This window comes from Sminthopsis crassicaudata, chromosome 3, assembly GCF_048593235.1.
Source record: "Sminthopsis crassicaudata isolate SCR6 chromosome 3, ASM4859323v1, whole genome shotgun sequence".
NCBI lineage: Eukaryota > Metazoa > Chordata > Mammalia > Dasyuromorphia > Dasyuridae > Sminthopsis > Sminthopsis crassicaudata.
In genome coordinates this window covers 381,642,612-381,670,005 of record NC_133619.1, presented here as the reverse complement: position 1 = coordinate 381,670,005, position 27,394 = coordinate 381,642,612, and the positions used below count along the sequence as shown (strand labels likewise).

Genomic DNA, 27,394 nt, shown 5'->3' with positions numbered 1-27,394 from the left:
GATCCTTTGTCTTATTTGGTTTCCAATCTTAATATGTCCTCGAATGATTCTCATGAAATGACCCATTGGTGTCCCTGCTGCCCTCCCCTTGATGTTTGTTAACTTATCAATATCTTTCCTGACATATGCTGCTCAGAATTAAGCACAATACTCCATCTGGAGGATCTTCAGGGCAGAAGACATTGACACTATCACTTCCTTGTTCTTGTAAATTAGTTTTCACAAAGAATATATAGTATGACCTCCCACTTCCTAGATCTTTCTTCAGACAAACTTTGACCTAATAGCAATTCATGAATTTGGAAATTGTGTTAGGATGTTGGTTCAAAAGTCAATTAGCCAAATAAATTCTCATGAATCACTTGATCCTAAATTCATTCAGCATAGCCTATTTTATCAGTATGTTGCTCACCAGAGACTTTGATGCTGTGATAAAACTGTGATTTAGTTTGTGACTGAAAGTCACAACTTATTTATGCCATCTCATCTCGTACTATTGTCCAAATTGAAAAAAAAAAAAAAAAAAAAAAAAAAAAAAAAAGCTTCATAGGGAAGCTGCCCCACATGTTAGAGGCACTTATGTTGTTCTTTTAATATGCCAAAAGTATCACTGTATCCAATGTGCCATCTGTGAAGCAGCTAGATGATACAATGTAAGTTGCACATGCACCTAGAATTAGGAAGACCCCAAGTTAAAATTTGACCTCAGATACTTGCCAGCTCTGTGACCCTATGTAAATCACTTAATCTCTAATTACCTTAGCTGCCTCATCTATATTGTAATGCTGAAGAAATTGAGCAAGACAGAGATTAGAGAGTATTCAGTACAGAATTTATTAAATGGAGAGATTTACTGGAACTAAATGGATGCATGGTTGGTCCCAGAGCTAAACAAGACTATGGTCTGAAAGAATCCAGCAGTGAATATCGGATACAGGATTCTTTTATAGGGTAACAAGAACAATGACATAATGGGGGAGGTACCTGGATGGTGATGACCTAAGGGGGGGGGGGGAGGCACTTAGGATGACATAATGGGAAGTACTGAAGAGGCTCCGGATATTCTAATGTCTAAAATGGATAAAGACTTTATCCCATCAAACATTAAGAGGGAATGATTATAGCCTAAGGTCTAAGATATAAGACCTTTATCCTATCAAACATTAAGAGGGAATGATTATAGCCTGAGGCAAATTAACTGAATAGGACAATTAGGGAAACTGGATCAGGACATTAAAAGAGAACTGTGGCACAGCAACATAATGAGACTAATAATAGAATCTAACTTGAGGTTTTTATGAGGATCAAATGAAAATATTTGTAAATCTCTATGCATGTCTTAAAATGACATAAATTCTAGCTATTGTTTTTGTTATTCTTTCTCATTTTCACTATATGATCTGCTGTTACCAGAGCTACCTGCTAGTGGCCACTGGGGTTCTAACTCTGACCAACAGAATAAATCCCTTCATGTACCAGGGGATAACAATACAAGGAGACTAAGAGGCAGTAGCATTCTCTGATCTCTCTCCTCTTCTTTCTTGCTTCTGACTTGATTTATTTCATTCCCAATTCACAAGCAAAATTTGCATAAAGACTGATTTGTAATTCCTTCAAGTGTGTTTATGGGGGCTTTCAGAGAACCTACCCATCCCTTAATGGTACTGTCCTCTTTAACCCTTTACATGCTTTCAGGATTTCATACTTAGGCATGTGTGGTCCTTAACAATCTGCCTACTTTCTTTTCTTTTCTTCATCTATCCAAAAGTTAACTTTTACCCTTTCTGTCAATCCATTTATCTATCAGGAGAAATGGATAACATAAATTTCTGCAGACAATGATTGATTAAAAGCCTATCTAAACTATTGAAAAGTCTTAAGTTCCATCAGAAAGTCAAACAATAAAGGTTTCTCTTTATATAACTTGAAGAATAAAAGTACAGTGTAAGGATTCCTTGGTAAAGCAGTCCTAAAAGGTGAAGATTTCACTCTATATTGTTTCTTTAGAGAAACTGATAGCCATATTAAAATTAGTTGTCTTTGTTGAAACAATGATAATGAAGTAAGCTATATAACATTATCATTGAAGAAAACAATTATGCTTTAATTTTTTTTTAAGTAGTTTCCTGAACAAATTCAACTTTTTATTCATATCTTGGGGAAAAATATTCTAGGTAGAAATGGAAAAATTCAGATAGCTTCCCATGTATTTTATCTGCATGGTACCAAAAGTCTAGAATTAAGAAACTATACATATAATTGATTGAATTTGTGAGTTTTCATTCAACTTTTTAATCTAAGTATATCATTAATTCCCCTGGAAAACTTTAGCAGCGTTATAGTTCTCATTGTCCAGATGCATCCATACAAGTGAACAATGAATGAATCACCTTGAATTTGATATAGGTTATAAAACTTTCAGAAATTAATTATTTTTTAAATAATTTCAGAATAAATTATTCCAAAGATAAGTTACCTTAATTCTGTTCATGTTTCCTAATCATCTTGAAGATTAATTACCATTAACTAGAGCTAAAGTTAAAGTCATTTCATACAGTCTTAAAAAGTGATCAAGATAGTATTCAAGGACAGAAAAAATAATTTTATTATACAGTAATATTCTGTTCTTCCTTAGCATTCCAGACCCAAAAGAAGTGAGCATCTGACAAGTCAGAAAAATCTTTGTCTATTTGCTACCCTATATTTTGCCAGCTGACATTCTCAAAATTTCAGTGAACTCAAAATAAATAATAATCTTTTTAACCTTTTGTACTATTTTTGTTCTTATTATCATAATTAGGATAGAAATAATTCTTTTGATAATACATACACATGTTTGCCATTTTTATCTCTCTCTGCCAAAGGGGAAAAACAGAAAGTACAAAAGAATGGTGCAAACAAGGATATCAAAAAGTACTTCAGGATATTTTAGGTTTTTAAAAGTATAAAATTGTGAGTCATGGTTTGTCAGAGATTTCCTTTTCTCCATTGGTTTTATATGTACCAGCTACATGGGTATGAATGATAAAAAATACATACAAATTCTTATATCCTTGCTGAATATGAACCTTTATTTCTAGAAAATTTCTCTATCATTCCCAATGGAATTTGGATTAATTCTTTCTTCTTTGCCTTCCCCCCACCCCCCACCCCAGTAGTGCTAAAGACTAAAGAATGCCCTTCTCTTTGTTTTATCACACCCTAAAAATTTTTCAAGGTCCAGCTCAAATTCTCCCTTGAAGCCTGGTAATTCTATGCTTCAGTGATTCTGACTTTCTCTAGAGTACCTTTGAATTTACACTCTATAACACATCATTTTGACCTTGATCAAAAGCTACCATTTATCAATCAAATGATTTGCTCTGAACGTCTTGCCACCCCTATAGTGTTTTGTAAGCTTTCTGAGGGTCATTGTACTTCAGAGCTCAAGTTTGGAAGTAAGTTGCTAACAGTCAACATTCTATTGAAATATGTAAGTAACATCAATTATTCAATCAAACAATAATATGCATTAAGTGCTTGCTATGTAAGTGTTGCTATGCTAAGTCCTGAGGACACAAAGAAAAGCAAAAACTATAAGCTTTCAAAAAACTTACATTATTGAGTGGAGACAAATATATAAATAAATTATTACATATAAGATACATACTGAATAGATGGGAGGTAACCTTATAAGTATCTTCTGTCAATCAATAAGTATTTATTAAGTAGTTACTATTCTTAAGTATCTATCACATAGGTACTTAGTATTGCTATTATCTGTATAAATTGAGTTGATGTTCAGAGAAAGAAAATAGCATACATATGGAGAGAGAATTACTGATGGAATCAAATGAAGAATTCAACTAAAAGTTCATTACTCTTTATACAGTTTTGCACCACTATTTGTAGTGTCCTTTTCTGTTTTTCCACTTAATGAAACTTCTCAGAGTCAGGAAAACCAAGTTTTATCTGAAGAAATTGAATGTTCACTGCTTTTATTTAATGTTTATTCTACCTTGTCTGAGATGTCAGATTTAGCTCTACCAATTGCTCAAGCTTCCTTCTTTTCATTGACAGGTATCTAGAGAAGCACCTGTGTCCCTGAAAATACGTATTTTATAATGTTCCTCAATCATTTTTCTAATCTTGTAAATTAAATGCTTACTGTGTTTAAGGCACTATGTAAGACACTAGCAATAGCACAAGCAAGAATGAAAATAGTCCCTGTCCCTTGGGGTTAATATTATACTAGGGCTAGGTTCTGAGGTCTGGATTCCAAGGGACTGTGAACAATGATGGGAAAACAATGTCTTTATTTTCACTTACATTTGTCTAGTGACTCCTTACTTTTTCATTGGATGTCCCCCACGTTTGAATGCACATGTTTTTCATTTCAACCATCTGGGTCCCTCTGGGAACTCTCACCTACAAGTAATCTTTTTCAATCATCTCCTTAATAGTACTGTAGTTTAGTTGTAGATTATCTCCAACTATTCATATGTATGTCTATTTGTATACATGCATACACAGGTGTATACACACATACACACATATACACCTAAACAAGATATATAAATAAATCTGCATGACATATTTATCTGTAAATCTTGTTTATACATACATCTCTCTATATGTAATTATTTATATATATCTTGTGAATTGTTTGAGGTCAGACACCATGTTTTTATTTATTTATTTATTTGTTTGTTTGTTTTTTTGTATCCCCAATGCTTGGTAAAGTGCCTGGCACATAGCAAACACTTAATGAATGTTTGTTGTCTGATAGACTGACTTCCAACTGAAATTTAACATTTTATTTAGGATTTTTAAAAAGTATACCAGTAGGTGAAATTTTATGTAAGGAGTTTTTAACTCCTGGATTGTCAGACAGAAATTTACTATGAACAAATCTTTAGACTTTTTGATTTCCTTATATGACAAATTCTCATCTAGTTAGAAAATTATATATATAATTTTGCTTCATTATACATTAAAACCTTTGTTCTTTGAGTTTGATTTTCCTTAAAGTTATATTTTCATTTTGCCTTTCTCTCCCACTTTTTCCTTCTTACTACAAGGCTGATGCTTAGCCACTGTGCCATCTGCCCTGATTTTGCCTTTTTGCAGTCATAAATTAGAAAATGTTAATTTTCTTAGTTAAAGTTATGTTTGTAGGAAGCTATAATTGAAATTGTCCCCACATTTTTAAAGGATATAGCTTGCACGTCTGTATTCACATTTGTCTACTTACTATTCTCTTTAAAAAGCATTTACTAAACTGTCTCTATTTAACACTTTACAATAAATTGAATATACTATCCTAAAATTCTCTTCCATGCCTATTTCATCCCTTCCCCTAAAAAAAGGTCTTTCAAAGAGAAATAGCAGTGAATTTTAAGAAAAGTAACAAGTACTTTTATTTTCTTCTGTTTTTTTCCCCTTTATAATTTTTTTTTTTCTGGTTGTACATGTATATTAACTTTTTAAAGACATTTCTTTATGAATCAAGTTAAAAGAGAAAAACCATGGGAGAGATTAAAAAAAAATGAAAAAAAAAAAAAAGAAATTAACAAAGCATGTGTTGATTTATATTCCATCTCCATAATTCTTTTTCTGGATGTTGAAGGCATTTTCTATCCAAAGTTTATTGGGATTGCCATGGATCACTGAACCACTGAGAAGAACCAAGCCTTTCATAGTTGATCATCACACATTCTTGCTGTTATTGTGTACAATAACTGTTCTGTTTGCTTCACTCAGCATCAGTTCATGTAAATCTTTCCAGGCCTTTTTAAAATCAGCTTGTTCATCATTTTTTATAGAACAACAATATTCCATTATCTTCAAATACTACAACTCAGTCATTCCCCATGTTTCAATTATTTGGTACCACAAAATTTTTTGTATATGTGGGTCATTTTCCTTCCTTTACAATTTCTTTGGGATACAGATGCAGAAGCAGCACTGCTGGGTCAAAGAATTTGGACACTTTTATAGTCCTTTGGGCACAGTTCCAAATTATTCTCCAGAATGGTTAGCTCATTTCACAACTCCACAAAGAATACATTAATATCCCAGTTTTTCCCACATTCCCTCCAATAACTATACATATATCTTTTCCTGTCCTATTAGCCAATCTAAGAGGTGTGAGGTGGTATCTCAGAGTTGTTTTAATTTGCATTTCTTTAATGAATAGTACTTTAGAGCATTTTTTTCATATGACTTAGATGGCTGTAATTTCATCATCTGAAAATTGGCTGTTCATATATTTTGACCATTTATCAGTTAAGGAATGATTTGTATTCTTATATATTTCATACTATTCTTTATATATTTTAGAAATGAGATATTTATAAGAAAAATTGTCTATGGAGATTTTTTTCCAGCTTTGTACTTCTCTTTTAACTTTGTTTCTGTTAGTTTTGTTTGTGCAAAACTTTTTAAAATTTAATGTAATCATAATTGTCCATTTTACCTTTCATACTGTTCTCTAGTTCTTTTTTGGTCATAAATTCCTTCCTTCTCCAATGATCTCTTAGGTAAACTATCTCTTGCTTTCTTGATTTGCTTATTCCTTTATGCCCAAATCATGTACCCATTTTGATATGGAGTATGAGATCTAGGTTTATGCTGAGTTTCTGATGTATTATTTTCCAATTTTCCCTGTAATTTTTGTCATATAGTGAATTCTTATTCCAGAAGCTATAGTTTGGGGTTTACCAAATACTAGATTATAATATTCATTGATTATTGTGTCATGTATATCTATCCTATTACACTGATATACCACTCTATTTCTTATGCAGTACCAAATGGTTTTGATCACTAGTGCTTTATAATGTTGTTTTAGGTATGGTACTGCTAGGCCACCATCCTTTTTATTTTTTTTTTCCATTAAATCTCTTGGTTATTTGACCTTTTTTTCCAGATGAATTTTTTTATTACTTTCTCTACTTCTATAAAATAATATTTTGGCAGTTTGATTCCTTTAAAAATACAATAGACCAAACGCAAAACAAATCTACTGAAGAAAACAACACCTTCAAAAGTAAAATGAATCAATTGGAAAAGAAAGGATAAAAAAGCTAACTGAAAAAATCACACATTAAAAACTAGAATGGGGAAAATGGAAGCTAAGGAATCTATGAGACATCAAGAATCAAGTCAAACAAATTTTAAAAAATTGAAAAAAAAAGGAAGAAAACATAAAACATCTCATTGGAAAAACAGCCAACCTGGAAAACAGATCCAGGTGAAACAATTTAAAAATTAGAGGAATTACCTTCCTTTTCCAAACTGTTGACTCTCTCTTGTATATCTTTCATTTCTTGTCTCAGTTTTTCTTCCACCTTTCTAAAATGCCTTTTAAAATCTTTTATGAGCATCTCCAAGAAGAGTCTTTGGGCTTGAGACCAATTCATATTATTCTTTGAGATTTCTTCTGTGCACATTTGTCTGCATTGGAGTTTTTGTCTACATTATAACCACAGTAGCTTTCAACTGTGAAGGTTCTTTTCTATTTCTTGCTCATTTCTTTCCTTTTCTTTTTGTATTTTCTGTTATTTTACTGTTATAGTCAAGCTCTGCTCCTGTGGTAAAGGGGGCACTGTCCCAAGCTTCCTGCACAATTCTGAGCCTTGGCTTTGAGCACAGGAACCCCTTGTGTTTCCATGGAGTAGCTTTTCCTGCTCTTTCCATGAAAAGTCTTATTTCTTAGAGAATTTGCCTTCTGAGCTAGGAGTGGAGTTTGCCCCACTGGTTTGCTTTGCTACAGAGCCAAGACCAACGGTTTCACATTGGCTTTTCCACCAGACTCCTACTGAGCTGGGCTGAACATCCCTTTCACCCCAATGAGACTGAACTTTCTTGAAGTTTTTCCAATCTATTTTGGAAAGTGGATTTCATTCTGTCTGACTCTATTCATAATTTTGTTTCATGTGGTTTTCAAGCAAAACTGGAAGAGCTTAAGCAGCTTCCTGGCTTCATTCCTCCTTTTTGACTCCACCTCCAGAAGTCTATTTTCTTCTTAAACAATGAAAAAAAAAATCTCTATATTTTCTTATATGCTAAAGGGAGATAAAAACAATAGTGTTGTTTTGGAAAATTATTTGCCTCTCAAATGTTACCACAAAAATCAGGCCTTTAACAACAGAGAATAATGACCAATCATTTTTAAGGTGATATCTGGTTCTGTGGTTCTGTGGAATCTATGATTCTTGCATACTCTAGCAGTTTCTTATTACCTAAGATGTCTTGGTAATGATGTTGTCTTATCTCTGATCTATAGACACTAAGTGGGGCAACTTTAAGACCTCTGAGTTTTTCCTTCTTATCCTTGAAAATGTTGTTTTTAAGGTTTCTCTTTGTAATATATATTGTGTTCTGTACCATGTGCCCTGTTAATAATCTTTTGTACTAATACATTTTTCATTAGAATGGAAATCCGGAGCTATCCCCTGAGTTCTGGACTTCTGAACTAGGAGTTCAGGGTATAAACATTATTTTAGCCTGGGAGTTCCTGATTGCACAGATGTTGGTGTATATAATGCTAAGGCTTCTAAACAAAATTCATTAGACACATTAACTAACTCAAAAGTGAATAATGCCTTAAAGACCAATTCCAGGAATGTTCTATGTGTGGTAGTGTTAAGGACCTTGTGAAAGTCTTCATCCTAGGATTTAAATTGGTAAGTAAATTAAAGAGGGTCTAGTCCAATTTTCTCTTTTTTTGGATGAAAAATACAATGAAACCCAGTAAAATGACATGATTATGTTACCGGAATAAACAAACAAACTTTCCAGAAATACTTATTAAGTACTAGTTGAATGATCAGGCACTGTGCTATCTGCTAAGTATAAAACAAACAAACAAACAAAAACAGCTATACTCTCAAGAAGCTACATTCTACTGGTTAAATAATTCTGTTTCAAACTTCACAAAATAATAAATCTTTTATAAGAGTATGACCTTTCTTATTTTACCACTCTATTGCCTACAACTAGCTTGTTGAACTGCAAATAATTGGCTTTTTCATATACTTTTCTAATTATTTGTTCAGTATCACATCAATTACCTACTAATATTTTTCATAATTCCTAATCCAATGTCATTCTCATCACTGCTCCAAATTCTCATTAAAGGGTTTCAAGACTGTCATTGCAAAGTTGCTGCTGGGTGTATTGGTAGGCATCTATTATAGCACTGCCTCTAAGTTTTAAAATATTTTATAATAGACTCCTTGGCTAGTGTTTCAGCATAGATAACTATCAACATTTGGAGCTTGTTATAATTTTTTTAAATTAGTGCTCTACTAAACAGTGAATATCAGGAGAATAATAATTTAATTTTTTGTTTGTTTTAAATTTATTTTTAAATTAATTTATTTATTTAATATTTTCCCAGTTACATTTAAAACAACTTTTAACACTTGCAGTTAAAGCTTTTGAGTTCTAGATTCTCTCCCTTAAATCTCCACGCTCAGTCCCCCATTAAGAAACCATTATGAAGTTATGCAAAAACATTTCCATAAAAGTCATACTGTGAAAGAAAACATAGATCTCCCACCCCAGTTTTAAAAAAACTCTCAAGAAAAATAAAATATAAAAAGAGAGAATGTGATTTGATCTGTATTCAGACCCAATCAGTTTCTTCTCTGGCTATGGATTGGGTTTTTCATCATGTCCTTAAGAGTATTTGTGAATCATTGTACTGCTGAGAATAGCAAAGTCATTTACAGTTGGTCGTCTCAGAACATTGCTATTACATTTCACTTTGCTTGAGTTCATGGAGAACTTTGCAGATTTATTTGTTTGATTGTTTTTTTTTCCCCAAAGTAAAGAAAATAATTTCTTGAAAGATAAATATTTCTGTTTGATATAAGGAATAAGATCATAGGATCATATATTTAAAGGTGGAAAGGATATTAAGGTTCATTAAGTCTAACACTTTCATTTTATAGATGAGTAAAGCTTGGAGTAAAGTGATTAGAGAATGTATACAATAGTATTTGAAACTGAGATGCCTCAGTGATGGAAATAACTACCATTTGTCACCACAGTTATACCATAGAATAATCTTCCACCCTACTAGTTCACTTTCCTATTTGAGCATTCTCACTCTTTGCTCAACTTTTTTTTTTTTTAAATTATCTTTATTAAGTGAATTATCCTCTTTCAGAAAATGACTAAGTGAATAGATAAATCCCCCTATTTCACAAACCAGTAAAAAGGGTTTTAAGTGTATATTTACTGACATATTTTTGTTTTATCATTTTCATTTATGAATATATTAATATATAATCTCACTTTTATACCCCAATAAACCATTCTTTGTAACAAGGGTTTATAAAGAAAGAAAAGAGGAAAAAAACAATTCAACAAAACCAACACATCTACCACAACTGAAAATATATTCAATATCCATACCCATTGTTTTTCACTTCTTCAATGAAGGGAAGATGAATTTTCTCAACTCTTCCCTATTTGATCATTGGAGTGTTCAGTGTCTTTTTATTGCTTTTTTCCCCCCTTCACATTATTGTAGTCAATCATTGTTACTGTTTTTCTAATTTGCTTAGTTCACTCTACATCAGTTCCTCTGTTTCTCCTGTTTCTCTGAATTCTTTGTATATGTTATTTTTTACTTTGAATCAATCTTCCATTATTTTGTCCAATAAATGGACATTTATTATTGCCACAAAAATCATTGCTATGAATATTTTACTACATAGGAGGCAAAATCTTTGTTGTTACAGGAAAAAAACATTATTAGTATGAGAAATAGAGCACATAATTGTTATAAAAATGTCTCTCACTGTGTTTTGTGTATAATATATGTAATAAGAGTATATAATATCTATATAGACTCACATGCACTCACATAACTTTCTATGATGTTATTTTTAAAATATACCTTTAAGATTAGGAGCACATATACTTTGCATGTCTGATTCCTTAGGAGAAAAAAAGTCAGGCTCCCTTGCAAATTACTTCATTCATTTATGTTGCAAAAGATGGCCATACAATTATTCTCCTATTACTTTCTAACTAATTACCATATGAATACACTATAATTATATAGTCATTTTTGTCCTTTAGATTACATGATTGTGTTTGGTGCTGTTATGTAGTTCTTAGTATAATTACTATGCAGAGGTTATAACAGTTTTTATATGGTGCATATAAAGTATTATTATATAATTTCATGGTAATTTCTACTTTCTTAGCACAGATTAATTACATTTCATTATTGTTCATTCTTATCTTATTCAGAATATTTCAATCTTTCTATCATTCAGTGTCAGATACTTAGCACCAATAAGAGGGAAAGTTGCAAAAGAAGAAATGCTTTTCTTTATTTGACTTGATATCTTTAGGACTTTTCCAATTTTTGATGAATACAGCATATAAAAGGAAAAAGAGATGGAACAGATTTGTAAGTCTTGGGAGAAGGGATCACATATAAATAGCCTGAGGGCTTCATTAGTGCCTTCAGAATATTTGAAGATCCCAAGACAGGCCTCCAGCACTTTGGTAGCTCCTTTGGAGAAGACCTGAGGGGGGAATATGAATAAAAGTCAAGAAGGATGAGAAAGCATCAATGGGTTGTGATCTGCATGACTCAATAGAATATGCACAAAAACACCATCTGTATTTTAAACCATTGCAGTCTAGCCAAGTATTGCCTTGTTTTTCTTCACCAACAGTCTGTCTTAGTTCATATATCTCATGTTTTTAGTTTTATTTCCTTAACTACTAATTTATTAATGGAGGAAAATACTTGTACTCCAAATTTGTCTCCAGAACATTTAACAAAATGGTAATTAATCAGTAGGTCTCAATAAATATTTGTTGATTCATCTGTCTTTTTCTTTTCATGTTGCTAACCAAATTCCTTCTTTGGGCCTGAATTATATGCTAGAAATTTTCATTTTCATCTTCCCTATAGTTAATCATCTTGTTATTGTTGTTGATAGTTTATTTCCCAGAACTGTTTTGTTATTCCTCTCCTGACATCATGTCAATGGATTCATACTAAATTCTTCAATAAACCCAGAATTTCCAGTTGATTTTCTACCAATCTCTCTGGACTAATTAAAAACTTTTGTCTTCATAATCTTTTCTATTAATATAATTTGAATCTATCCATTCTTCTTTTTTGCCCTATTGCCTTCCTTGTGATTGATATCACATTTTCCTCTGGTTTCCTCTTTGCACATATAAAATAGTCTATCATTCCATTTTGGCATATCTTATGAGAATCCCATTCTTCTATGAAATTTTTCATTCTTAAAGAAAAATTATATGTTATTTTTATTATAGAGAAGTTTACACATATACATGAATAAAAATGCAATACAATTATCATTAAAATACAAAAAAGAATGGTCATTTGCTAAACAAGATATCTTTATCTTTTATATGAATAATCTTACATTACATATTTGTGATTCAAATTCAGATAAAATTAGAGCTCAAAGAGACCAAAAAGATAATGTAGGCTATTTTATTTTTTAGGTAAGAAAGCTCAGGACAAGAGAAATAGTGAGTCACTCAAAAGTTCTAAAAAGCTAGGGCCAATCTTTTGGCCATAATTCAGCATGTAAGACTAAATCAGAAGTATCACCTCTCTAGCCCCCATTTAACAATTATCATTTAATGAAATAATAATGTAGGGTACATCTTTAGATTGCTAGTTCCATGTGTGTGTATGTATTTAAAGCTAATGTTGTTTGAGTCCATACTAATTCCCTTTCACATATTAGCCCCAAAAGTCATTGAACACAGTTCTTATGTTCCCCATGAGCCTTCTCTTCTCCAGGCTAACATTTATAGTTTCTTCAGCAGTGTATTGTTAACTAGCTTTAGCTTCTGAACAAAAAAAGATTCATTATCATAAGATACAAATAGGCAAATCCAGATATTCACATAGATGTTCATTCATTCATAGATTCATGTTTTTAATGTATACATCCATGTTTGATATCCAGAACTTTGTATACTTGAATTCTTTTGCAAAAAATCCCATTTCACTTCATTTATATCATGAAAAAACTAAATATGTATTTTTTAAGATTGACCAAATATTCCCTTGTACAGTCAGATACTCTATTTCTAATTTTTGTTACCTTTTTTTCTAAATTTGGTCTAAAAAAATTAATTAATTAATTAAAACTTCTCCCTGTTTTCTTGTTCTTGTTCTTGAAGAACTAGTCTTCAAGCAAGACAAAATTATCTCTTTTTTCCTATATTTCCATGGATTTCTAACAAATGTTTAATTCTTGGCTTATTTTCTGGCTTTTTTGACAACTAAGTCAAAAGTATTTTGTGTCAGAGGTTCTCATATACTATCAAATATAATAACTGCAAACATTTTTAAGAAATTTCTCTGCTGTCTTATTTGTTGCACACATTCAGAAAGTCTAGAAACTTTGTTATAACACTATTATCAACTCTTCTTATAAGAATACATGTTAATCAAGAAAAGCATTATTTAAAAATTGAAGAAAATAAACATAAGATGTTGGAAAATATTACTACTCACCAATATTCCTCATTTTCCCAAAAATTACTTTTGAAATCTCATTACCTTGAAATAATATTTAGTTCCTGCAAGCTTCCAGAGAGCTATCTTCTTATTCTTTGAAAGCCTGAAAGACACACATAGTTTCTTAGAAATCTGTGGGAATGGTTACTTATACAGTATTAGTCAGTCATAAGTATGTATTAAGTGCCTTCTTTGTGCTAAGCACTGGGGATACAAACCAAAACAATCTCTTCCCTCAAGGATATTGCAGTACAATACATGTTTGGAGAGCTCCCAGAGCTCCCAGGTTATTCTGCAAAAGATTCCTCTTGCAGTTGTGCTTCCCTATCATTATTCTCTTATAGATCACTGAAACTCTTCACAAGGAGTTTAGGTTTTTTTTTTCCTTTTTTTTTTTTGCTGAGGCAATATAGGTTAAGTGACTTGCCCAGTCACACATACAGTTAGGAAGTGTTAAGTGTCTGAAGCAGGATTTGAATTCAGGTCCTCCTGAGTTCAGGGCTTATTCTCTTTCCACTGTGCCACCTCCAGTGCCAGACACTTTCTCTAAAAAAATATTTCTTTCATGGAACCCATCATAGAAAAATAGATTTAATATTTTGTTTAATATTTATTTTTTCTCTTTTGGAAAGAATTATGGTTTGTCCAATATGCAGCTCAAATTTAATGTCAGTTTAAAGTTTCTCCTTTCTGTCATGGTCTCTCTTAACCTCTAACTTCATTCAAGAATCAGGAAACTCTCTGCCTCATCCTCTGAACAAGTTCCAGATAGGGAGACTCTAAATCCAGTTTCCCACTTTTTCCTCAGAAAGTAGTATTTATTTTACTTGAGCTGATCTCCCTTCTAGGGGTTAACCAAATACCCCAATCTCTTCTCAATTTTATCTTTAGTCTCCACTATTGTTCAGGTGTGTAAAAATTAAGAGGTGTGTAAAAATTAAGAGTAAAAAGGGGGAGGGTGAATATTTTCCTAAATTTCTAAAAGAAAAGAACAACATCTCTAAACTATGATGTTATGAGTTGACTTAGATTCCTTGTAAAATTCATAATGTATTCAGAAAAGAGTAGTGCCATCTAAAAAATGAAATGTTCATCACAATGAAAAAGCATGGCTTCATCAAAAACAAGTTATGTCATATTAACATAATATCTTTTTCATGACAGGGTTACTAGACTGAGTACATCTAAGGAAATGTTATAGCAATAAATTACCTAAAGGTTAGCAAAGTATTTAACAAAATCTCTCACAAAAACCTTTCAGGCAAGATAGGAGTTGGCTAGTCAATCATATGCTTAGATGAATTCAGAGCTGATAAGATGGAAGAACCAAAAATCATCATTAATGGTTTCATGAATACTTGGAATGATATTTCTACTAGAGTGTCTCAGTCATCTTTCTTTGACTTTGTGAATTTTTTTTTTTAACCAATGATTTGGATAAAATTATATGCAATACATGGTATTGCATATAATTGGAATATCAAATTTTACCCAACAAAACACTAGAAGGAATAGCTCACGTATTTTATGATTAGACAGAGATCTAAAAAAAAAAAAAAAAAAAAAAAACCAGGCTTGAATGTAGGAATATAATATGCTAATTATTAAAATATGAAGTATGAAGTCATACTTAGATAAAAACATATCAACTGCTAATGTATAAGATGGTCTAGAAATGACTATAGAAGTTTCCCTGGTAGGGAGGGGAAAGGGGAAGTTAAAGAGAATTTAAAAGAAGGTCATAAGCTCAATATATATCAATAGTACAATGTGGCTAATAAGCTAAAACAAAAAAATCTAATGCATTAAGAGAAGCAGTGTCTAGGACTAAGGAAATGAGAATCTCACTGATGTCACTGTTATTACTTTATAACGTGATAGTAGAGAGAAGGGCAAAAGGGGAATTCTTGATCTATTTTTTCCCTCATTGAAAAAATTGTTCAAAATGTCTATTACATAAAGATTGAATATTTATTTACTTCCAATACCTGTTACACATATATAGTGTTTTTCGATAGCACATTATCAGTTGTATGTCATTTCTACCAGAATACAAGATAGTGACCTTTTATCAGTCAATGTTTACTTGTTATATGGATGATATGCTAGTTCATTCAGAAAAAAAAAAGAAAATCAAATGCCAGTTGGAAGATACAAAATATCTTACCAAGAACTTCACTGACTTACTGATGAATATAGGAAAGATTTATTTTACATTCTGCAAGAATGGGTGTCTAGGTAGTAGACATACTTTTGGAACCACAAAGGCAGTGTCTTATTTCCTATCCTGAAGAGCAAGGACCTGACTCCATTCTCCATTAATTGGGTGTTACAGAAAATAGAGATTGTGAATTTCTGCCTCTCATTACATACTTGTACTTGCCTTCAAGAAGCTTACATTTTTAAGGGGCAAGATAAACATGACGGGCAAGGGGCCATTTTTCAAATCTTAGGCCACCATTACTCCAGGTTACAAAAGCCAGTCTCTACCCCCAAGAAGCTTACATTCTTAAGGAGGCAAAGTTCAGAAGGCTTCAGTTCAAATCTAAAATCTTCACCCCTGATTATTCTTTGATGTTTTTGTGGGATTCAATTTTCTAATTTAAGCTTCATTTTTTCAATTTAATTTTCATAACTCTGTGAAAACCAAATGCCCATCCATTTCTCACACCAGCTATTACTACTTCTACTATTTCAAAACAGATGCATATGACCCCCAATGCATTTCATTGTCATTTCATTAGTTTGACATGGTATCGGAGAAAGAGTGCTTGCTGACTCTGGAGTCAGAGGACCTGGGTTCAAATCACACCTCTTATTCTCTTTTTTAGATATTTGTAGATATAGATGTCGAATCTATAGATTCTATAGAATGAGACCTGGATTAGATAAATCTCCAAGGTCCTTTTCAAATATAAATCTACAGCAATTCAATTAACTTTCCTGCTCTTTTTTATTTCCCATTATAACAGGAGGGATTTGAATTGAATAATGAAAAAATAAAATAATTTGGAAGTTAGGACCAAGAGTACACCCAAAGTCCAAATATGACTTCAAACACTAACTCTTTGAGTGGGAAAGTCATTTAACTTTTGTCTACCTCAGATTCCTTGACAATAAAATAATCTATAATATAAAGAACTTACTAAGAGACTCCATTAGGAAGAGTCAGTATCAACATGCATATCAACTGTATGGACTTGTTTATCCATTTCCATTCCAATCTAGTCTCCTTATTCATAGCCAGGGCCATCAAACTAAGCCATCTAATAGCACAAAGCTACTTGATGTACATAATGATGACTTTGAATCATTAAAGAAAGGTTAACTTAGACTGCAAAATATATTTAGGGCTACAATACCTTAAAGGCAATTTTCATGATTAAAGGGTAAGTTTTAATTATCTCTAAAAATTCTTTTGGGGAGAACAAACAACTCATTCCCTGATGACACACAATTAATGAAGTGTGACTGTAGTAAGCTTTTCTGTCCATTTTAAGGATGTGTCAAAACTGTCTAGCTCTTTTGCATACACATGCATATATTATGAAGCCATAAAATAAGGAACTATAATATTACTCAGTTTCAAGATTTGTTAATTTAGTAAACAAAAGTCTCCCTGCTAAGCTGGAAAGGACTAATAAGAACACTCTCTTTTATTAGATAGCTAACTCAAGAGCTACTTAGAATCTGAATAAGAGTAAGTGGTAATTACCTGAGAGTACATAGAGACAAGATAGAGAAAAAACAGAATATATTTCCCACTTTTACATATCTATTTGTAATTCCAAATGGATAGGGAACAGTTAGCTGAGAGGCGTAAGAAGGAGAAAATATGATGACATTCCTATTACTTATTAAGCATAGCAGTCACGATTTTGAGATAATTGCCAAGAGCTTGCAGTTTGGTTGAATTTCCTAATTTAGCCAAATACAATATTAATGTGCTCTGTAAACTCTCTCATAAATAGACCCTCAGAATGAATGCATCAGAGTTAAACCTAAAATAATGCAGTAAATTTGGAGGAATTATATTACTTTGCAACTTACTACTCTCCAATGCTTATGTTGCATCTACCGAAAAGAAAGATCTCCTCTAAGGAAGCTCTCTTTTCTTTATTAAAATGCCAATGCTCACAAGTCTTTGTCAATTGGAATTAAAGTCAATAGGAGAGCTTTAGAGGGGGGGAAAAGAAGTAATTAAATCTGCATACAAAGGCTATTTCCTAGGAACCCTTACAATGGTATATAAAACAATTAGGTGAAAATATATAACTATGGGAAGTTTTCAGAACTGTTTTTTATCTTGAACCTAACAAGCAAATGGCATCAAGGACATGAGTTTCCCATAGGCATACCTTGGGAAGAATCTTGGCATATGATCAAATCTCTGGTGACTTGGTCTAGACAGCAGTATTTTAGAACTCACAAGCAATCAGCACTGAGAAAGATGAGATAACATTCCATGGAAACTCTGTGGATGGAGTTCCAAGCTAGAAATATTTTCTGCTTTTTCTAAAGCAAAAGTAGCACAATTTAACAATGTGAAATTTAGAGTGGTTTTATTAGTGTAAAAGTACCAAATTCTGTATGTTTCATATTTTTCTATGATATCTTTCTTTATATTCCATTCACTCAGTGGATGTGCCATGATCCTAAGCAAACATATTTAGTAATGAGAGGTTATATTGTCAAAGAACAAATGAGAGAAATGGAAAATAAAGAACTAATTATTTTTAAAAGTATCTATATTATTTGACCCACTGGTATGCATATAACCCAAGGAGGTCAAAAATAGAAATAGCCCATATGAATATCTTTATAGCTACACTTTTTACATCAAAGAGCCCAAGACAAAGTAGATGCCTATTAATTAAAGAATGGTTAAACCAATTGTTATACATAAATGAAATGGAACATAACTATACAGTAAGAAATTTTAGACAAGAAAAATATAGAGAACAGTAAGTAGAATCAGAGAATCAATATACATGGTGTCCAGAGTAGTATAAATGGAAAGAACAATAAAAACAAACCAAACAGAATTAAATGCTGAATAATTTTATTGCCCGGGCTTAACACTGAAGAAGAGATATGAGAATACATCTCCTTCCTTTCTTTGCAGAAATGCAATATGTTGGATAAGAAATGTTATTCATACTTTTAAACTAGATGGAGTGTTATTTAGTTTTGCTAAACTGCTCTTTTCCTTTCCATTTTATTTTTTGTTAGAAGGGATAGTTCTCTCTGTAGGGAAGAAGAAAAGAATATACTCGGAAATTTAAAATAAAAAGCCAAAAGATATCAAAACGTTCAATTAAAAAAAAACTGTGACTTTCATTTGGAAATCAAGGGTGACTTACACACAGGTTCATTTCAAGAAGAATGATGAGTCCATTGGGAAAGGGGAAAAAAGAAACAACTTTCTATTGGATTTACCGGGTAACTTTAGAAGAATGGAAGGTAGTTTTATAATTCCATGCTATAAAGTATGCTTAAAAGAATAAAAGTGTTAAAAGTCGTTTCTTTACTAAAAATAGGTTAGTCTAAGTAATCCAGAAAATGTCCTCTTGGTGGCAAATAACTTCAGTTAGAATATTCAATCAAACAATTGATTATAGATAGATAAATATAATTAGGGGTTATATAAACAATTGACAGTTATACCAAAATAATAAAATTATATAAATCAGCCCTTTGTATTGAATTAGACCATTTTCAAAAATATTTAATGACTAGAAATATGACCCTCAACCCTAAATTCAAGTTCTACTGCTGAGAGATTTTGACTGTGTAAACCTTTTTTCATCCTTCTTATCCTACTTTATAGGATTGCTATGGGGTTCAAATGTGATAATGTATGTAATTTCCTTTGCAATTTTCAAAAAGTTACATAAATGTCACCTATTATCATTAAATGATTTTTACTAATGCTAAATGGTTATATGTCACTTCCCTTACAGGCCTCTCAGTTCTTGTGCTCTTGAGTATATTTTGCTATTCCAAGAAAAATTTGCCTTGTGGATGCTAAAAATGAAATAAGTATTAGATTCTTCAAGTCTGCAGTCAAAAAGGTGGAAATCAGAGGATCCTATGCCTTTTTTCTTAGAATCATGACTGTTACAACTTCTTAGCCATTGCCACTAAATAATTTTTAGTGAAGCTAAAATCAGCAATTACAATCTTGCACATATAATATCAAAGGGAAAAGTAGCATAGCTGTTCTCTGGAACTCATAACTTTAACAGTGTAATACTAGAAAAATTAAAAAGGCAATAAATGTAAAAAAAAAAAAAGTGAAACTACCAACAAATCAATTTAATTTCTTTCTGATTATAATGTAGTGGACAAGAAAAAATTAAATGGAAGAAAATGAATTCGATTTTAACTTTCTACAGCTGAATATACTGCTGTGGTGTAATAGAACAGGTAGCTATCAAACTTTTAAAGTTTTATTATTTTTCTCTTGATGGCATCTGTTAAAATTGCTTCATAATAGATACCTAAAAGGAAATTACAATTTCTGAACACAATATTGATAGGGTAACCCTGCTTTTCATTACTTAATATAATAACTATGCGTTTCAGATCTGTATCTTCCTCTGTTTTGTTTCCCAACTTTGAATTATACAAAAACTACCAAGTTAGATTACTCCATGTTTTACTGGATCTAATTGTCTGTTGGTCGATCAATATTGGTGAACTTCCTTTTTTTTTAAATCATAGAGCAAGAATTGACATCCAGTGTTCATCTCATTCATGTGCCAGCTTCCAGAAAGCAGAAATTGTACAGAAAGGGCAATACCTAATTTATATAAGACAGGGAGCTATAAATCTAAAGATTCTCAGTATGCACAATATTAGAACTCTTTTAGTAAAGAAGTCTATACTATGGAAGAAAGTAGTACCATTTGTTAGCTTTTGAAAAAAAAATCCCTTAAAAATGTCATCTTTTATTCTGTGTTCTTTTTAGATGTATGCCATCATTATTGTGTGAATTCTGAATCATGCACCATTGCAGATGATGGAAATGTAGAATGCGTCTGTCCAACTCGCTATGAAGGAACAAAATGTGAAGTTGACAAGTGCCTAAGGTGCCATGGTGGCCACTGCATTATAAACAAGGACAGTGAAGATATAACATGCAAGTAAGTTCACACACAACTCAATTCAGTGGAGTTAGTTGCATTCAAAATATTGTAACCATTAATAAACAACAAAATGTAGTATAAATCTTAATATCACTATAAAATGTTTGTGAATGAGTAAGCTTCCAGACAGAAAGCAACATATTGTTTTTGTTGTTGTTTTTTTTTAGTAATTAGTCATGAAATCAAAGTGCACATTTTCTCAAAATAAAATTTAATTATCCTCTCATGTAAAGGAAATTGTCAGAATATTCATTATATGGGATGTTTGTAGGGAGAGCCTCTAAAAAATGTGAAATTATAAGATTACAAAATTGATATGGAAGGTTATTGAATTTTAAAAGTTGCATTAGTTTCTGTGTTAACAGTATGAGTTTTGCAATTTAAAAAATAATATAAGATCTTTTCAATGAAAAGAGAGCTAAACTGGAATGACAGGATCTTAGTTTGAATATTGGTCTGCCATTTACTACATCTATGACATAGGGGTAATTCATATAACATATCTGGATTTTCAGCTCTCTGGCTTTCCATCTGTAAAATTATATGGTTGATTTAGATGTCCTTTATTGTCTTTCTATTTCTATATCTAGGTTTTTCTGGGAAGCACTTAAGAAATATAATCAGATTAGAAACTATAGAGCTAAAAAGGAACTTATAAATTGTTTGGCTCAACTCACTTATTTTAAAGATGTTGAAACTGAGGCTCAGAGATGTTAAAGGGCTAGCTGAAGTCTTTTAATTAGTAAGGAACATAGCTAAAGGAACTATAAAATAGACCTTTGAAACTTTTGTTTTGATGAAAGATTGTCAATACATTGGATATTATCATTTAAGACAATTTATGCTCATGGAACACTACTTCCTGAAAAACTTGACTGAAAGAAAAAAAAAAAAAAAAAACAGTAAGCTTTGATTTTTTAGATGATGTTTTGTTTTGGCCTTTGGCTTTAATAGTGAAGTAGATAGATGATCCCACCACTACAGAAAGGCTAAAGGCTAATGTTATTCATCAGCTATCATAAAACAAGTTTATAACACTGAGGTTAGGATCAAATGTCACTAGAGACTTTCTATGAAAAGATTTTTAAAGAAGAACTTTTAAAGGGCTAGGCTCTATCAGTTGCCTTGGATTTAAGTATAATAAATAAAAACATATGATGGAAAGAGCATGTGATAAAGTTTTCATGCCACAATTTAAAGTGCCTGCACTGAGATTGTGTCAACACTGAGTTATGTAGGTCTCGCCAAACAAGTACTAATAAAACTTTATTACAGTCAAGACTAAGATGTTTTATTCTGATTTTTCTTTTTTATTTACTCTCATTTTTGCTTTCACAATGAACATGCCTGATGTTATTGTTATGGATGACATTTAGTAACATCTATAAATTCCACATATGTATATGTATATACACTCACATATAAGAAAAAGTACATTATTACTTCAAAATAAAGGTATGAAAGTGATAGTTCATTTAAAAAGCTAGATTTTAATAAACACATAGAAAAATTATTTTGCTTGATTCTTCAAGCAAATACCCTAATTGTACTCAAATTAATTCATCAACTTTATCAGGTCTTTGAAATACAATTTAAAAGACATTGATGCAAAAAATAAAAAATCAACCTGCTTCCTTTTATTGTCTCATCGAATCATCTTCTTAGGGAATGAATGAAAGAAAGAATCTTCCCTCAGATGCCTTTGAGGGCTTCCCCCACCCCCCTGCAATGTGAATAGGGTAGGGGGAGAGAGAGAGAGAGAGAGAGAGAGAGAGAGAGAGAGAGAGAGAGAGAGAGAGAGAGAGAGAGAGAGAGAGAGAGAGAGAGAGAGAGAGAGAGAGAGAGAGAGAGAGAGAGATATGCAGAGGAAGAAGGAAGGGAGGGAAGGAAGAAAGGAAGGAAAAAAAAAGTAAATATATTTTTAATTATTCTGTAGAAACAGAAGGATTCTGAAAAATATATCATTTCTGAATTCCACTTAGACTACACAGAAAAACCTGGTCCAAAAGGAAGCCATCCCATAATCTTGCCTCCATTTCCTGTTCTTCATAGCACTAATGAGCCAAACAGTACTAATCAGAGAATGCAATTTTTTTCTTTGAAATTTAGATGGATCTTGATTTTTTTTAAAAATAGCAGAAACATTCATAATCATAAAATGTACATAATTCTAAATCTCTTAAAGACATTTTGGTATTGTGCATTTAAAATTTTTTAAATAGCAGTCATTAATGATAAATAAATAATGGCTGCCTTGAAATGTGGCTACCAACATAAGTTCTTTGAGAAATACTCTGGATGAATGAATGAATATGGCAGTCCTCGAAACAAATAAATAAACAAATAAATGACAATTTAAGTATCCTAGACATATGTTGGCTAAAATTAGCTTTCTCTCGTATGGTGCCTTTCATCTTAGCATCAAAATAGTTGCCAAAGTCATCAAAGAATCCTTGTTTCAAGGATAACAATCAGAGATTACAAGACTTAAAATTACAACATAACAAAAATATCCTGCATAACTTATCTAAGCTTGTTCAAGCTATGATTAGATATGGGAAATTAGGCTTTGTAACTCCCAAGCTCATGCTATGTCCACTAAGGCAGATTCTCTGTTGAACATCATAAATGAAATCACTATAGCAGAACTCTGATATTCCTATGGAAAACTAAATATATATCAGTGAAGTCAAAGTTGATTATGGTTTTGAAATGCAGAAATAATATCTCTGTGATATAAATTGATGTGGGAATTCTTTTTTTTTTGCCTGCCAAATAACTTGTAATTAGCTCATAAATAGTAATATATCAGAAACAACATGGTTATACACCCCCTAAGAGAGAAATTGTAATGAAAATTTCAATTTTAACATATAAGTAGTACTCTTTGTGCCTGGGAATGATAGGAACATATACTTTCAAAAAAATCTTATGATCTTTTGTCTTTTATTTAGGATTTAAATTACTTGGCATTTTTTCATTATGTGTTATGAAAAAAAAATTTCCCTCATTTGGAATAAATTAGGAATACAGAGAAAGAATCACTTTGTGTGTGTGTGTGTGTGTATATGTATGTTTGTGTTATATATGTTATGAGAAGCAGAGACAAAGAGAGATGTGATATAGCAGGTAAAACACTGAATATAGTATCAGAAAGACTTCAAATTCAGTGTTAGACTCTTAACTGTGTGATCCTGGGCACCTCCCTCAACCTTTTTCTTCCTCAATTTCCCCAACTATAAACTGTAGATAATAGCACTTACTTGCTACTTGTGAGGATACAATGTAGTCATATTTGTATATGGTTTTGGAACCCTTGAAGCACAATACAAATGCCAAGTTATTATTACTTACTGTAATCTTAAAAAAAAAATTGTTAGAAAGAAGTAAGGAATAATAACATAACATTTTCATGTCAGATTCTGTATTGTTCTTTCCAAGTCAGTAATAGAAAGAGAAAAAATGGGGTGTCCTATTCCCAACTTTCCAAGCAGTAAAATATAACTTATATCCCTCCTAGGGATATAGCCAAACTTTATCATTAAGGAAAGAAATATATTAATGCTGATGACTCCCTGAAAAGCAAGAATTAGACATTATTTTTGACAAATAAAACTAATATAGAATTATTGATGTTAACTAATGGGTTAAATATGAAAATTGCTTTTAAAAAGTATTGGGCAATCATTTTTTTTCTCATTTAAAAAACTGGTGCCTTTAACTAGCCTACTAAAAGTTCACTCTATCTACCTTTCTACTGCCATCCCAAGATGAACATTTTCATCAGCAGCAGAATTTGTCAGCTTTCAACTATAATGATTGCGATAACAATGGGTTTTTTTGTTGTTGTTTGTCACTGCAGTTGCACTAATGGAAAGATTGCCTCCAGCTGTCAGTTATGCGATGGCTACTGTTACAATGGTGGCACATGTCAGCTGGACCCTGAGACAAATATACCTGTGTGTTTGTGAGTATTTTATATTGCAAGTGTGTCACAATGGGGCCTGTTTGTTTTTGGTAGCTCTCAACTGCCTCTCTCTTTTCTTGGGGAAGTGGGGTTTGGGGAAGGTAGATAACTTATAAATGTATTCTATGAACCTATCTTAGTTTTAAAATGCTAACATGGTCCAACTTTAGTTGAAGTATGACAGAATGTCCTCATCTATCAATTTGATATTGCTAATGATATGAAGAATTCATTTAATTCTTAGCATCATGCCCATTTCAGACACTAGTGGATATCTAAACTTGGAAATACAGGGGGAAATTGGACTAACTCCCCTGTTGTATTCAGATACATTTCAACTCCAGAGATAATCATCTATTATGAATGTTTTGGTACTTACAGCCATTCTTTTCAAAAGAACATGAGACATCTTTTTAAATGCATAATGCTTTTTGATATATGTATCAAATTTTGGAATGAAGCATTATATAAACCCATGCCATAAGATATCAACCCATGAAATCTCTGGCTTGTTAGGAATACATTAAACAGAGTCTGGGTTTGTGAATATATAAGAGGAGTGCTGTTGCTGTTTCTATCTGGCCCCTGGCCCTTTCTCTGGCTGGCGAGACCTGGTAATCACAAGCTATCATCCACTTGGCTTTTTAGGATTTCTGTCAGAAATTCCTGACTTCTTGGGCAAAAGAATTGGATGTCTAGGCAAGCCATGCCTGAGTTAATTCCCCTTACTCTTTGAAGATAGAGGGTTATGAGGGTGGTTGAAAGAGAACTGAGCATACTTGAAATGAGCTCTTGATTCACGTTACCATCTTTGTATGCAATGATTTTAAAACATGTTTGGCAAAAAAAGGCAGAATATTTATTTAGCTGTATTTTACTGAAATTCTGCAGATGCTCTATGGGGTTTAAAAGTCAGCGCTGTGACCAGAAAGTGAACCCCTGTGATTACTACTGTCAGAATGAGGGAATTTGCACTTTAACTGCGTTTAATGAACCGAGATGCAAGTAGGTTTAACCTTCCACTTACTGCTGCACATTTTGTGACATCATTTCAGGCCACAGTTCATTGGTTCAGATCATGCACATCCACATACATTTCACAATTTGTACTTAATCTTGGGGCTCATCTGTGTAATACACACTTAACCTTTGGATAGTAATGCCAGAGAGTGTGCTTAAAAATGTAGGTTGCTAAGATGTCTAGAATTTCATCAAAGAGTATAAAAGGAAAAAAATAAATAAAGTATAGAATAATTTAATCTGCAGAAAATAACAAATTTCTCTTTGACAAATAATGGAAATAAAGAAGTTATTAAGAAATGTTATTATCATTTTGTATGTTGATTTCTACCTGGTAATTAATTTTCCATTCTAACATTGATGAAGTAATTGATATTATGTGGTTTCCCTGACTTATAGATAGACCTCTAAAATTAACTTTGTATCACCCTTAAAAAAAGGAAATTTAATCATGATATAAACTATTCAAGAAATTGTCTAGATTTTTAAAAATCTGATTCCTTTTAGGACAGTTTTTTAGTTATTTAATTTTTAATCTGCTATATTTCCTCTAAGAAATTGCAACCACCTTTTGGAGAACTATCAATTCTCATCAAAAGGAAACTTTTTTTACCCCCATTGTTCAGTTAAGCTTTAGGTATATCATGTCAGGCATTCTCATTGATTCAAAATGCTGTAGTCAGCAATACTTGGCACCCCTTGATTATAGCACTAGAAGGTCTAGCCATTGTTCTAAGCCTTAATAGGATAAACCATTGCAACTACAACTTTACATGTCGTCTGCCTGTTTTTATACCTAATAATGAACTTTGTTAATGCTGATCAATGTGCCATTTCTTAATCAATAATTATTAAGTTTGAAAGGTCCTTAAATACTCAAATATGATCTATCATAATCATATTTCCCCAGAAAGCATTCACAATTCAATAACACCAAATGGGAAAAAATCCCTTCTAATTAAAAGTATGCTGGGAAATCTATCAGTGATCTCTCAGTTTTATCCTTCATTCTCAATAAAGTCCTAATGTTGAAGAAGCAGAGAGAAACCATTTCTCCCCATCCTTTAATAAAGCTAAAAAGATTTCACTAAATTTTGATAAGGTTGAATCCCATCTTTTTTATAAATATATCTCAAAGAGATAAAGTGATTTATCTAATGTCAACCATCAAGGAAAGACATGGGTTTGAACTTAATATCTTTTATTCCAAATCCAGCCTTTTTCCACTCTAAGATATTGTTCCCTTGACCATCCCCTGTTTTTGTACATTCTTGAAAAACAAATTCTCTCGGGAGCGAATATGTACTTCATAATATTGATAAATTAAAAGTTGACACTTTGTAAGAAAGGCAAAAATGAATGAAATGTTTGTTATTAGCAGTGCACAAACTGACACACTGTCCTTAATGTCTGACCTTCTTCGTTGCATCTCCACGCCCCCAGTTATTCCAAATACTTCCTTAGGCTCTTTGTATGTCCCTCCCCTCTTCAAATTTTTTTTTTTATAACTGTTCCATTATTCCATATCATACTTTCTATGAGCTATTCTCTATAGCTCTTTCAAAACATTAGTAAAATAATTGAAATTATCCAGGAGCACATGCTAGTGAAACAGAGTTAGAAGTCTATTCACTTCCAGTTTACATATGTACATTTTAGCAGTAGGCTTCAGAAGACAATAATTCTATCTTTATTTTCTACCTAAAAAAAAAAAAAAAAAAAAGTTTT

The 27,394-nt window shown here is 32.0% G+C and overlaps 1 protein-coding gene across 3 annotated transcripts in view; it reads left to right on the top strand.

Moving 5' to 3' along the window:
• Positions 1-27,394, top strand: part of LRP1B (LDL receptor related protein 1B) — a 2,473,587-nt gene that overhangs the window by 2,404,108 nt on the left and 42,085 nt on the right. For 2 of the 3 annotated variants that reach the window (XM_074301983.1, XM_074301981.1), the window contains 3 exons: positions 20,502-20,676; positions 24,542-24,646; positions 25,538-25,651. In XM_074301983.1, the coding sequence (XP_074158084.1) occupies positions 20,502-20,676; positions 24,542-24,646; positions 25,538-25,651 (394 nt within the window). The remainder of the gene's footprint in view (positions 1-20,501; positions 20,677-24,541; positions 24,647-25,537; positions 25,652-27,394) is intronic. The other variant, XM_074301982.1, reaches the window with a different exon arrangement.